This window comes from Ixodes scapularis, unplaced genomic scaffold (genome assembly GCF_016920785.2).
Source record: "Ixodes scapularis isolate PalLabHiFi unplaced genomic scaffold, ASM1692078v2 PGA_scaffold1__304_contigs__length_218370807, whole genome shotgun sequence".
Lineage (NCBI taxonomy): Eukaryota > Metazoa > Arthropoda > Arachnida > Ixodida > Ixodidae > Ixodes > Ixodes scapularis.
In genome coordinates this window covers 9,971,398-9,986,093 of record NW_024609846.1, presented here as the reverse complement: position 1 = coordinate 9,986,093, position 14,696 = coordinate 9,971,398, and the positions used below count along the sequence as shown (strand labels likewise).

At 47.1% G+C, this 14,696-nt stretch overlaps 1 protein-coding gene across 2 annotated transcripts in view; it reads left to right on the top strand.

The window, feature by feature from the left end:
* The window catches only part of LOC115308186 (kelch-like protein 17), a 34,804-nt gene extending 20,132 nt beyond the window's left edge, over positions 1–14,672 (top strand). For both annotated transcript variants that reach the window (XM_040213938.2, XM_040213937.2), the window contains 4 exons: positions 1,648–1,904; positions 2,324–2,397; positions 7,425–7,606; positions 9,540–14,672. In XM_040213938.2, the coding sequence (XP_040069872.1) occupies positions 1,648–1,904; positions 2,324–2,397; positions 7,425–7,606; positions 9,540–9,777 (751 nt within the window). In that variant the 3' untranslated portion in view covers positions 9,778–14,672. The remainder of the gene's footprint in view (positions 1–1,647; positions 1,905–2,323; positions 2,398–7,424; positions 7,607–9,539) is intronic.
* Positions 14,673–14,696: the final 24 nt, after the last annotated feature.

Below are 14,696 nucleotides of genomic sequence, written 5' to 3'. Positions count from 1 at the left end.
TAATCGGTTATGTGTCCATTCAATATGTTTTATATTAGTAAGGATGATAAAATAAAGCATTGGCAACTGATATCAGAAAAGCTCGTGCCGCTTTTGAGTCAAAAAGATTGTCTTTAAAGACGCTGGCTCTTGACATCGTATGCTCGTTCGTTAATTGGCGGCAGTTGGCGTCGGGACCGCTTGCGCCACCTCTTGTCTCCTGTGCGAAACGGTGCCCTATTGTTTGAAGACCGGTGGCTTCGATACGTTTCCATAGGAGCTGAGCCTTTTTCTCTTTATTTTTTCCTCAGGTAAGTTTGCTCTTTGCAAATTTTACAAAAAATATGCACCATCTGTGGCCAACGCTGTACAAAATCGGAATGCGATATATAAGTTAAGAAACCGATTTTTGCAGTCGATTTGAAGAGCCTCGCTGCCCCTTGGGTCACCCAGTAGAGCAGCAATGCAGCATTGTTTCCTTTTCAGTGTTCACCCCATTTTCCTTTGTTTGAGGTTCGCTCTTGTGCCGTCAACAGCTTAATCGCAATCGTCCCTAGTTGGAGGGACCAGTGGCTCCTTGCACTTCATGCCAAGAGTGCTGTACCAGTTGCATTTCGCATTTAGTTCAACGAAAAGACAAACTAAATGACGACCATACGGAACTTCATAATGCATAACGAGGGCATCTGACAGCCTTGGTATCAGAGCTGTGCTCTTTTTTTTCTTTTTGTAAATGAGATGTATCATGTTAAGTTTCTTCCCTTTCTAGTACTATCTTCCTCATGCCAACATCATGAATATCTATACAAATTGTTCGTAAACACCTTTCTATAGTTACAAGGCCAAAGTTTCTACGTAACCTAAAGAAGCAAACGGGCCAGGGGACACGAGTGCTGCATCAGCCTTCAGTCGGGACTCGTCTTCAATCAGCGAGGACAAGAGTGCCAGCCGACGTAGTAATCCAGCGAGGCAGTTACTATTTAATTGTTCCCCACAGTACAGCACACTGAAGGGGCATGGCCAACTTGTAGGTTACCAGCTCTCAGAAGAACGAACATGCACAAGCTCGGCCCATTGACTTGGGCTCAGACGGTGACGATCACCTTTTTCCCTTGCAGCTGCTAAACGCAGACCCAGCACTCGCGTCCAGTCCGTGCCCCACGTCTCGCCCTTTAGGCGACAGAAAACACATCCCCACGCCTCGTTATTTAGGAGGTCACCAAGTCCTCATTCGCTGTGTCTGGCACAGCGGCTTGAAAGGTGCCATATTTTCTGGTCTGTAAGTCGTACCCCCCCATATAAATGGCTGTTTTCATAAAAAGGTTAATGCATTACATTGAAAAGCCCGCATATGTGCATTATAATCGCCAAATATGTGCAAGCAAGAGCGATTTTCAATACTCTCATCAACGAGTTCAACGAGAAATATATAACCCCTGCGGCAAATTTGCACAGTTACCGTAAGCTCCATATTCGTCCAACAAAAATGTGTACAAGTCGCATCCTCGTACAAGATGTGCCAACGGAAATTTTGGAAGAAAATATGCGACTTATACGTTGGAAAATAGAGTACTTTATTGCGCCAGATTATTGCTTCATACACTTCCACGCTTTAAAACCGTACGGCTCGTAATGCGAGGAGACGTCGCATTGTCCTCCGTGCCACAGATTCGATGGGACGCGCGACCTGTCGTCAGTGGAGTGCTACGACCCCGTGCGGAATGCGTGGTCGCTGCTGCCGGGGCTGGGCAGCCGGCGCAGCTGCCTGGGGGTGGGGTCCCTGCGGGGCCTGGTGTACGTGGCGGGGGGCTACGACGGGGCCTCCTGCCTGAGCAGCGTGGAGCAGTTCGACCCCCTGGTGGGCACCTGGACCTCCCTCGCTGGCATGGAGTACCGCAGACGCTACTGCAGGCTCGCCGTGCTCGGTAGGTCGTTCGCTCCCCATTGCCTTTCTTTTGTGCTCTGGGCCGCTTGCCCCTTTACGGACCTCCTCACGAATCGTGCCGGGGTTGGTCTTCAGATGTCATACTTCTCTTGAGTCGAGGTTTGAATATACTGTAGGGCAACGGTCCCTGAAACCTTTGGTCATCAACCAAGCCGAGCAAAAACCTTTTTTTTTTTTCATTGATGCTGGATTGGAGTAGATGAGAAACACCTACCAAATGCTGTGCACTACAATTGCCTTAATTTGGAAATGAATTGAAATTAATCTTTGTGCTTTTATACGGGAAATTAGGTTTTGATCGAAACAACGTTGAATCCTGTCCCGCAACTCTTTTTCGATCGAGCATGCCTCGCAGTGCACTCGTAACATTGCGACGTTTCTCTCATGTTTCTTGGACAGAGGACTGCTTATACGCTGTGGGAGGTCACGATGGCGCCAGCTACCAATCTTCTGTCGAGAGGCTGGACCCAAGGGTGAGCGCGGCTGATATACGGCTCTGTGCGGTGTTCTGACCTTTGTTCGTAAGCGGTGCATTAATCAAGTAAATAAGGCGAATCGGTGGTTCTCAAATGGGGGTTTGCAAAGCCTTTGCTCGTCAATCAAACCAAGTAATCAAACTTTCAATTGTGTGTCAGACACACACAAAAATCGTCGCACATTAGTGTTACATCTCTTCTCTATGTGACACGGCAAAAGAAGTCTATTTCACAGTAGCAATTAGCTGTGTTTGTTTATCTCATCGTCCTTCTACCACACTCCCCCTTCGACATAGATGGGTTTCTCAATCGCTTCTGCTGGTCCCCAAAGGGTGTCAAAATATGGATGGTCGAGAACCACCGATACACCGTAGAATACTGGGCAAATGCTCACCCTAAATTTTAAGACAATCTTGTAAAACTGGGAGATGGGCTGTGGTCAAGAGAGCAAGAATGAAGAAGTGACACATGATAGGGCGATCTTGACTGCTTTGCACCGGCACGTTTGGAGAAGTGGCTGATGGGGAGGAGCGTCTCTGTTAGCCAGGCAGGCTCAGAAATGTGGGGTGTGCATATGACGCGCATTTTTCTGTTCCAGAAGTGTGGCGGGTGTGTGCTCATTGTGACGTGGGTGCGCGCTCGGTTATTTTACGGAACGCATCGTGGGTTCAATCCACGAGGGTCTCTCGAGTTCCAAAATTTGCTCCGTCGTTCCCAGGGGAGTAAAGATGGGAGCAGATTGTGGCAAATCTTGAGCGCTCGCATCGCTGGTCACGAGAGAAAAAACAAGAGAGCGACAGAAGAGCGGGAAAAGAAAACAGACGATAGGCTGGACGTACTCGTTTTTCCGCGACTACATAAAGTGACTACATGAAGTTGTTCGGGCACCTATCAGATTTCTTTCCTTTTGTATACTAATGTGTGACGCCAGTGTTTTTCGCCAAGTGCAAAACAAAGCAAAAAGCTAGAAAAACAATGAGTATAAACTTTGCAAGTGAGATTTTCCAGCTTCTTTGCGTATGTTGAAGCGTCGCTTGTCACCACCGGCAGTCACGTCCATGCCCTGCTGTTCGGAAGTGGCCGCAATGCAAGGGGCCTTTTGGGACCTTACCCCCTCGATTATTATAGTATTAACGTTATGGTTATTTCTGTATTTAGTTCCCCTGTTCTCCAGTGCAAGCTCTATATTTTAAAAGCTAAGCCATCCACCAATGCATAAGTATGTTCCAAATGCTTCCTAGTACATGTGCATCACTAGGCTCGTTTGATTTACCGTACCTGCTGCACTGGTGCGGAAAAGTGCAGAGCAGTGCAGTTTCTCTATCTGTATTGAGATATGATTGGAAGTTCACCACTGTATACTTTCCTGCACGAGTGCAAAAGGTGCAGGTCAATTGAGCGAGCCTAACGTGCCAAGACCCAAAGGGGTTTCTCGGCTATCAATCAAAAGAGACAGGTGTTCCTCAAGATTGAAATGTGAGAACCCCTGGTACAATTGTGTCTTTGTAATACGGACCCCGTTAACATGGATATCCCGCCATACAGAGGACATTTTCATACACAACCATGGTAAATACAGGCATTTTTGTCTCGTCATTACGAACAACCCGCATTGTGGACTTTCTTGGGGGGAATGGAGGTATTTATATTAAGGGGAGACGCGGGTCTTAAAATGGTCAAAAAACGCGAAATTTCACGTTTTTCAAAATTCACATATTTGGATTAATTGTAGTCTAAGGTACCTGCCTGCAAAGTTTCAATGTCGAATTCAATGTCTAAGCATGAAAAAAATTATATTTACGATGTCCCCGCAGAGCCCTAACACAGCGAGTTCAATGAAAACAAGTGGAACTTCGCGCCCCGCGCGTTTCGCAATCGCTCGTCGGATCGCGGCCATCTTGGTCTTGTTGGAAAGCCGCTTATTTTCCCCACGCCCCCATGCCATTCGTTATCGCGACAACATCGGGAAACGTCCGCATTCCGCGGGTTTCGAAGGCCCTAATTGTGATCGCTCATTGGCCGGCTAGCAAAGTGCCCGTACGTCAGAGCACGCGCGGCGCCTAGCGCCCCTGCTATTGGCCTCAACGCGCCCCTCCGCTCTTTTTCTCCTTTCCTCCTTTCCGTTCCCGCGCTGGCGAGAGGTGCGTCGTCTGCTCCTGGGCCCGTCTCCGCCCGTCTCCTTAGGCCTGTCTGCTTTGTTTCTTCCGTGGTCGAGCGCACGTTTTAGTTCCCGTTTGCGCGCTTGCGTTGAACATTGTTGGTTCGTTTTCCTACGATGTCGCGCGTGTTTTGTTTTGTTTCGCTTCGAGTTCTCGAGATGCCGGACGACGCTCGGTTGAAATCGAGCACGCGGCAAGCGTTCGGAAGGAAGAGGAAGCGACCGTGGAACAAGAAGCCGAAGCTGTCTGCTGCAAGTGCGCCACCGCGATCGGCACCGCCGGATGCCTTGGATCTTCCGGAAACATCAGCCGGAGACATCGCGACTCCATTCAGCAGCGGCGGTTTGTCGAGCTTTGCGAGCGCGGTTCGTGTTGACACCGCATACTACTCCACGGCCGAGCAGGCGCAACGAGTCGCACGATCGGACGAATGCAAGCGTGCGCTATCGGAAAAGTCGGCGACCCAGCGCAAATTCGACCTTCTCGGCGTCACCACAGGAGGCCAGATGCGCGACGCTGGGACACAGTTCAATGTAGTGGACATGAAAGCTCTCAACGACCTCTTCGCGCAGGCGAAGTGCGGAAGCCGCGGAAACTGGAAAAGCTGGGGACTACAGTCCTGGACAGCTGTGAGGGGGCCACCCTTTCAAGTGCTACACGAACAAAGGGCCTTTTCAGGGCCATACAAAAACCGCTTTCGGAACGTGCAACCCTTGGTGCCTCCTCCCGTTGTCCCTTATAGAGTCTACTCATTCTTTTATAACTTTATTTTACATTGCAGACATTATTTCTCAGTTTTATATTATTTTTTAAAGGTTCTTGTGAATGGATTGCAGAATTTTTCATCTCAATTTGTTCAGATAGAACTATGCTTCATATTGCGGAACATTACTGTAAGGGATCCCTTACTCAATTTTATGCAATGAGTGTCAAAACTTCAACTGCAATTTTCTCAGCTTCGCATTTTTCGTCTACATGCCTAGCCTTACGGTTGTTTTCATGAGATTATTCTTCAAGGATTTCTGAAAACTTTATACCATTGAATTCAGAAAGAAGTGAACTGCAGGGTGATGCTATTTTTGTATGACAGTATGGGCCCGAAATTTTAATATTAGTGATAATGTGACCTTGTTAGGCTTTGTAAATAGTGTACTTGACCTAATTAGACTAGTTTTATACAATGATCTATCTTTACAAAAATATAAATAGCATCATCTTGCATGGCAGGTCTTTAGCTACAAATCCATATCACTTTTGCAAAAAAATTAGTATTAGAAAGTTCCTTAATGAGTCGTAAGAAATGACCTAATTAGGCTTCATTATTTTCTTCGTAACTCAAAAAGTAATTGAGATATTGCAGAACTAATTGAATTTTTGGAAAGATGAAGCTAAAACACATATACACACTGATTTTCATTATAATCCATTAATAAACAAAAACGTTGATTTTAGAACCAGTGTCTTGCCTTAATCAGACATCAATGTATACATTTTTCCAGTGCTTACCACCGAAAAAAAAGAAAGGCGTTTACAAGTCCCTGTAATGCAGAATTAGAGTGCAGCTCTTAAAGGGGTTATGACATGAAAATTAGACGGATAGATTATTCTTGAAATAGAATGCTCATAGGCTACTTAGTATATACACCAAGTTACGCGATTTTTAGAGCTCTGGTAATAGCAATATTCAATTTACGAATTTTTATCATTTTCCTCTGGCGACCAGGCAACACTGCCCAAGTTAGTCACACCATGGTGTCCATAAACCACGTGACCATGAACACTCTCTCATTCTAGGCGCCCCCATGATTGCTCAAGCTCTCCTCGTCGCGGTACGATCAAAACCGCTCACACAACTCGGTAACGCGAAAGCTATTCTCGCTCTCCCCCCCCCAGCCCGTTGACCTTCCACCCTGCATGCGCCTGCGAGATATTCCCGGACGACGGTGACCACGGCGAGTTCGTCCGTTACTCGTCGTCGCTGGAGCTGGTCGCCAGCGGGTCGCAGTCAAAATGAACAGCTTTCAACATCTCTTGATAGCAATCATACTCATCGCTGCTGCGATCAATGTTGAACACTTCGACAAGGTGAGCGATGCCGTAGACGTAATCGTCACGGACCGCATGCTCGAAACGTGGAAGGTAAACGAGGAAGCTGAGGCTCGATACGCCAAGAGAGCCAAGACTGTGAGGCGTGCAAGGAGACACCGCGCTGGAGACTGGCTACGTCATCAGCCTCCAGGTCCGCCCGGATCTGCCCCTCCGAGGGGCCCGCATATAAATCGATTTATCCACGAAATTATTGCGCCTTTTTCAAAACAAATTTAGCAGGATTATAGGAACATACAATGGGTCCTAGCAGTATAGTTATGTAATATTTTATTTTTGACGTGTCATAACCCCTTGAAGGTAGGGGAGGGTATGGAGAGGAGGATATATATCCTCTCCTCCCCTCTATACCCTCCTGCCCCCCCCTCGTGACGTCACTCATGAAGGCCACTGTGAAGGTCGTAACCCTCACTTGTGACCTTCGTAACGTCACTTGTGACTCTAGTGACCCTCGTGACGTCATTATGGGAAACGTCCCATAATGCAACGCGTGGTTATGCCGACGGCGACATAACTCAAGCCGGAAACGGGCGCCTAAAAGCTGCTCTCTAAGAAATTAGTCACTGGGCTGTGAAAGCACAGCCCAATATGCAAAGATGGCAGTGCACAGAAGGTAATTTTCGAAATGGTTGCTACTGGTACTGCTCTCAATTCAGCAGTAGCAAGCCCCCTCTAATAGTTGGGAGTGGCCAAATGCTACGAGCCCCTTGTGGGCAGCGCGTGGGTCCGAAAAGTGGCGCCCCCCGCTTAAAATTGCAGGAGGGCCGCTGGCGGCTGCTGCCGTCGATGCACAGCCGACGCAACAGCTGCGGGGTGGCCATCCTGGAGCGGTCCCTGTACGCCGTGGGCGGGAACGATGGCAGCCTCTGCCTCAACAGCGCCGAGCGCTTCGACCTGGCCGCCAACATGTGGGACCACGTCAGCTCCATGCACTCCCGCAGGTACCCTGTCCTCAACCTTTTGCGGAACACCCCCGTGTGTCCGCATTCTCTCAGTACCTTCGCTCCCCAAAGGGTCGGTACAGGAAGTAGCGTGCCCGTTGACGTACTAGTGTTTCCCAACCTTGTACAGTAAAACCTCATTATAACAAAATGGGATATAACAAACTAATGGATATAACAAAGCAATCATAATTCCCCTTGCTTGCTATAGTGGGAAGAAATGGACATTGGCTATAACAAACTAATGGTTATAACAAATTAATTATGACCGCTCCTTCAACTTTGTTATAACGAGGTTTTACTGTATTCACCTGAAAGGAACGCTGAGCTATCAAAAGGGCATTGTATTTTTGTTTCAGGTGCCTGGATAAGATTTGTACGTAAACGATAAGATGAGCAATGTTTGTTATGAAACTCGTGAGTTAGGAGCGACTCGGAAACACGCTTCTGTTTCAGGGTCGACGCCTCAGAATAGAAGCCTATTCCGAATTGCCAAAACAAGTCTCGCGGAATACATTTTGCTCTGAAAGCTAAGCCTTGTTTTTCCGGGGAAAATCCGCCTTGTGATGTACGTATCCTTTCCAAGCACATAACTAAAAAAAAGTTTTTTAGGAAATCAGTTTCTCGAAAAATGAATTATCGCTCACGTGAGAGGACACCCCAAGTATGCTTGGAACATTTCCGATACGCCAGAGCGTTTGTGATGCTGATAAAAAGTATGGAGCGCAACAAAGTTAGTGATCATCAGTTTTCAGTCTTTTTCTCACAACCAAAAAACACTCACCAAAATGTGGTGGAATCTGCTTATCTGAGACGCCGACTTAGGAGCTATGTCCTATTTGCATTTTGTAGTGTTTCTTGTACAGGCGTATCACATATCAGGCATACAGGCGTATCACATTTTTCAGGACCAATGTATCGCACCAGAGAGAGAATGTAGATGCAATATATTCTGAATGACGCCACCTATTCACAAGATGAATTTGTAGCTCACCTTGTGCACTGGGGCTTTTGAAAAGCATCTATGTATGTACGAGCTACTCAGTGAAAATGCATGCAAGATATCATGCGTGCTCGCTGGCAGCTAGAACTATTGTGATCATGTGCATGTACAGTCATCACCCATACGAAAGAAACATTAAAAAAATTCCGAGGACACCCAAGCACATCTTATGAGTTGTGAATGCGAAAGCATGAATGTCGTTCTTCCGCTCCCTTAGTTCGTCTGTGGTGCACTGGCATGGGCGGCCACATTTCGCTACTGCTAGGGTTACGGCCGCCGCCGATATAAATTCCTCAGGTGCTGCCATGTTCCTCGGCGCCTAGAGGAGCAGAAGCAACGGCCGCAGCAACCCCCCCCACTACCACCCACCACCAACCGGCAACGTCTCACATGAGAGCGGCAGCCGAGCGTGCGCTCTCGTGAAGCGGCCGCAATGGCTATCTAGGAAACGTTTCGCTCACCCAATGGGAGAATTGGCATTTCTTTCGCGCTTACAGATGCCGCCGGCTGCGCTCCATGGGATAGTTAATGCTTTCGCATCACTATTTCGGGCAGCTGTGTGGGATTCGTTTGGGCCAGGCCTAGGTTTCTTGGGGTGAAGAACTAAATGAACCTGTTCTATTTACTCTTCCTAGAAATAAAGTGCCTCCATCCAAATTGTACTTAGCACCACCATCTAAACTGCCTCGGCAAATGGGCCTTTCCTATTGGGGAGGACTGCACTTTGTTTTTGGATAACTAAATTTTTGGATCGACGGAATTCTGCAAACATAAAATGTATGTATCAAACAAGAGCAAAAACCCTGTGCTTGTTAGATGTTCCGCTGCAGTCTGGAACCCATTTAGTCGTCCCTGCCAGCTGTCTGCTCAGCGAATAGATGTGGCGGGTGGCCCAGCTCTGACCGGCAGATGCTGCTTTCTGCCATTCAGGACGACGCACGAAGTGGTTCAGGCAGACGGCTTCCTCTATGCGGTGGGTGGCAACGACGGGAGCTCGAGCCTCAACACGGTGGAGCGCTACGACCCACGCCACAACAAGTGGATGCTCGTCACAGCCATGATGCTCCGCCGGAGCAGCGTCGGAGCTGCCGTCCTGGACTGCCCCGTGCTGGAGCGCTCTGCTCAAGAGCGCTCCTACTCAACTAGCACTGCCAGCAGCGAACCCTAACCACTCCACAGCTGCTAGAACCTTTGTTCTGTGACAACTAGACGACAGGACTTTCCTGCAAATGGTGCTTTCGCAACTCCTCTGCAAATGGATGTCAAATCGTGCAAATACCCGATATTGTTGGAGTGCATTTTTTTTTAACATCTTAGCCCCAGAAGAGGGTTGCAGACGGGCATCTTTGGTGGATCAAATATGACAAACTTTATGCTAGAGCCTGGCGATGTTGAGCGCCGCTCGGCACAAGACTATTTCAGGCACTGCTCAATTCGATCCCCAACAGCCTGGCATAGGCGAGGCGAACCGCTCGCACATATGAGCGCGAAGTTCAGATTCTAATTTGGTTTATGATCAGTAGACTCACCACTGCAGCTGTGCTTGACCAAACCAATGTGTAGCAGTGAAAGTGTGGTCCCAGGAACATACCTTACTGCGACTTTCTTTGTTTGCCACATATCTTGCATTGCCTTCGGCGTCGTGGATACTTTCGAACGGCTGCAGGCAGCAAGATCTGCTCCGGTGGCAAGTTATACACTAGGACCAACAGTTTTGCCAGACCTCGCTGAACTCATCCTGTCCCGAATATTGCTGTAGTGCGAGGAAGTAGTAGTACAACTGTGGCTAGCGTTTCGCCGCAATCCTGCATTTCTGCTGATGGCAGATGGTTGTCACCGGTGATTGTCAGCGTTCTACTAAGGCCACAAAAGTCAAATGGTGATACAGGTAAGTCTCCCTGAAGTTGGGTATGTGTCACTATTGGTGAGACGTGTCTTCGACAAATGGCACTCTGGGGCTGTGCCTAAGAGCAAGGGCACAGACTAGTCTCTCTACATTCCAGGTTTCTGCAATGGTGCTTATGTTACCCGATGGCTTCCCGCAAATATTGGCACTTGCACGCCTGTTTGTACTGTGGTTGTTTTGTTTCATTGGTGGACATGAGTCTGACAATGGACGCATTACGGTTGTTCCGTCGTGTCGCTTGTCGCGTTTAAGGCACGTCCTTACCTCTAGTATTATCTCTCGCAAGTATATCGAAACTGGGCGACAGCTGCTGTTGCAGCTCCTTTCCTGAAGCCGAAGGGTTGCAGTATGTGTATTTATTGTGTTTGATTGCAAATTTGAATGAAAGGACAAAGCTAGTGCTAGCTTAATACATTTAGAATTTTTCAAGCAGTTTGTTGTTCTGTCATTGACACCTGGCTGGTCCAGGCCGTAACGCTTGTTGGCACCTCTTTTGAATGGGCACACCCATAGCCTTCTCGTTCCGTTTGTCGTACACTCCACTAGTCTGGCATGATATGAAACCTCTTCATAGGATGGACATTGTTTGTTGAGTGCATAACTGCACTTCACCGGTCCAGGTAGCACGTCCGCATTAGAGGTGGAGTGACAGGTAAATGTGCTCAGTCTTTCGAGTGCGTTGGTGATGACTGTGGCGGGTTGTTTTTCCTCTCGCGTTTCAATGTGCCTCCTTGCGGGTAGCAGTGAGCTGAGACTCTGAAGGCCTCGTGAATGCCTCTCATGAAGATTACCGGTGCCCGTGGTCCTCGTCTGCTGTTAAATGCGGAGGATCCAATTTTATATCCAAGACCCAATATCTCGTTGCTTCGACAGGAGCCGCAAGAGACTATTTGATGTTGTACCTTGCGACCGTCCCACCGCATTTACATAACCGATGTTACATTCCAAGCGTCAGTAAAAATGCTTGTTCCACCACGAGAAACTCCAGTAACTAGTATCTCGGAGGCCTAAAAAGCTACCTTTGTATTTTCTGTGAGGAATCGGTGAGAAATCGGGCTTTTCTAAGCAACAAATCAGTTTTGATTTGAGCATACTGCAGTGAATTGTCTACCAAAAAGCAGGACATGTTTGCCTAAATGAAACATTGTGTGTGTAGTGTGTGTTGGTGTATTTGAAGCAGATCTCACTATAATCCTGTTTGTGCAAATGGGCATATGTCGCTTATAAAAATGTACTGAAGGCAGCCCCATTGGAATTACGTGTTTCATCAGTGAAGCTTTCAATTTAGGCTGATACAATACGCTTTGAAAAGTAGGACTTTGTAAATGTGCATGCTGCATTTTCACTTTCGTGCACAGAGACATTACAAAAAAAAAAAAAGGCCAAATATATATCACCAGATTAACACGAGTGTATTTCAGTCTGCAGTAGTAGATTTCTGCATTGCAGACAGTCACAAGCTGAACTTTTCAATGCCTTTGCACCGTCAAGCTTCATGGGTTACCAGAATTGACGGTAAAATCTTCCAGTCCTTTTTTCTCACTTCTAGCGGGTTTGAGTGAGAATGTGTGTTTTCTGAAAGCCGATAATAGCCAGTATTAGAATGAGTCTCTATCAAGAGCAACGCTGCATTTCACATTGCGGATTAGTCGCTTCTCCAACTGGTGCTCCATTTGCTGAACCAACCATTTCATCCCATCTGTCCTCTGTCTCCTTGTGCAACTGCTTCACATTTTTTAGACATGCCCATTCCATGCAGAGCAAAAAACTTGCAGACCGTTTTGGTAATTCTTGACAAGCTTCTTGTACATATATGTTGTAGAATTGTTCATGTTGGTGTAAGAGTGTTTATACCGAGACTTGCAGACTTCTGCCGCATATTGTCGCATGGTCCATGTGGTCATGCGACGCATTACAACATGCCACGTAACATGGCCATGAGATGCTGATGAGGTCGCTTTTAATGTTAGTCTTCTCATACACACCCTCCTGCATAACAAGTTTCATGTTACAAAAAAAAACAATGGTATGGTGGGCACAGACATTTACCATCATCATCTCTGCATATATCCTGCCCATGGACATTGTAAATACCTCTAACAGGCTTCATGTATTCGCTGTAAAACGAGCCACAAAAATAGGGGATTATGTAACAAATTCAAACTTTCACCAAAGGTGTCACCTAGTGGTAGTCCTTATATTGTGAAATTTCAAGGTATTTCTTGATTCCCGGGGAAAATTGGACCAGTACCCTTGACATTTTCAATCGCAGATGCCAACGCAGAAGAAAGAGGTTCTCAGAGAATCCTGCTTGTAGCGCCATCTCCCGGTAGGTGCAGCAAGCACTCAATAAGTCACCTGCTTTTGACAGAGTACTTGCTGCACCCATTGGGAGATGGCTCCACAAACACGATCCTCGGTCGGCAAAGTCACCACCTGCAGTTGAAAATGTCAAGAATGCTCCAGTTTTTCGCAGATACAGAGATGCACCTTGAAACTTTACAAGATAAAATACACTATAAAATACATAATTGATTGAAATGCGACCTCCTTGTGTGCAGGCGTCTGTCTTTCTGGCTCATTTTACAGCGAGCCCCTTGATTCGTCACACTCTGTACATGCCACAACACATTTTTACGCCCTACAGTATTAGACCTCTTCGTACCAAATGCACACTTTGCGCAATGTGCCTCCACAAAGCCCGTGAAACATTCAACAATTGAACACTGTCTAAGCAAGCAGATGCGGTCGGACTACTAGCCTCTGTTCAACCTTCAAATGGTGTTGGTCGAGAACATGTCTTGTACTAAGCTTCGGCAAAGAATAAGTGTACGTTTTGCTGGAAGGCAATAACTGCGAGTCTGGAGTGCACGGAATGCGATACATTGTTCTGCTTGCTGGAACGTGTGCAAACCATATAGGCTGGCTACGGGTTACCTTTGTCAGTGCGACCGAGAAACTTTTACATTCAAATGTGTAAGGTGTTCCGCGTTTTATTGCTGAATGCTTTTTAACTTTGGTAAAGCAATACCGCAAACGAATGAAGCAAATGGCCCAGACGCCAACATGCAGTGTAAAATAATTTGCCCAACTCGCCAAGATTTTGGTTTGATGTACGCAGTGGTAAAAACTTGCATAAGAAAGGCTGAGCTATGCTTACGCATTCCTCTGCATTAGCAGTGGCTGCTCTTTGAGAGAGTGCAAGTTCTACAGACCAACACGCGTCCCCGATGTCACGCAGCTGCGGTGGCGCTGTCGACGGCACTGCGCATGCGCAGAAGTTTCAGTTCACTCGAATTCGGTTTCTGCGCATGCGCAGTGCCCACACCTGGTGTGGGCAAACGCGGGCTTGTTTGTAAACAGCGTGTTGGTCTATAGACAGAAAACAAAGCTCAGCATGCGTGTCGCAGTGTTTACTACCATAAAATACTGCGGAAGTGCCCACTTCGTTCAAGTGCCCGGTGTTGACATTTTCTAAACTTGGAAATCCTGCAAATTATATGTTAAGCGCCTGACCTGACCGGACAGGCGCCCATGCCTAGATTAACCCAGTTTCCAGTAAAAGTGGGGTAGGCGCTCCCCAGGTATTTTACGGTTGGCGCCGTCTTTGCAAAATCTTGTGAACCACTTAGAGTGTGTGCCACCATCTGCAAGGCACAATTTTAGTGGACACAGATGCCTGACAAACAGTAAATGCTTTCTTTGTCTGCAATCAGCCTCCGTGTTCATTAACGAAGCCTTAACTCACTTGAAGCAAATGCATGTCACATATTCCATTTGTAGCACTGTCTGCCACGGCACGTTTTAATAATGAAGCCTTAACCTTGCTGCGCTACAAGACGAGCTATCAACACTTCGGCAAGACAGCCATATTGCACGATGAAAAACATTGTTTGTGGAACTGCACAGGGCTGCGAGTCTTTTCCCATACAAAATGTCTGCACACTGGTGACAAAAATAAATTGGATATTGCACTACCTATGCAAATGGTGCCACCTGTCAAACTTTCTGGGGTTGAGCCCTTGCATGGACAGTCTTTTACATAACGAGTTTGCTGAACTTGTTTCCACAATTTGACTTTTGTATGGCATTTAGAGGTCACACGTGGCTACTGGCAAACTGGCCGTTTTTCAATAAAATATTAAAACTGGACCACACAGAAATAACTCGTCTAACTGATG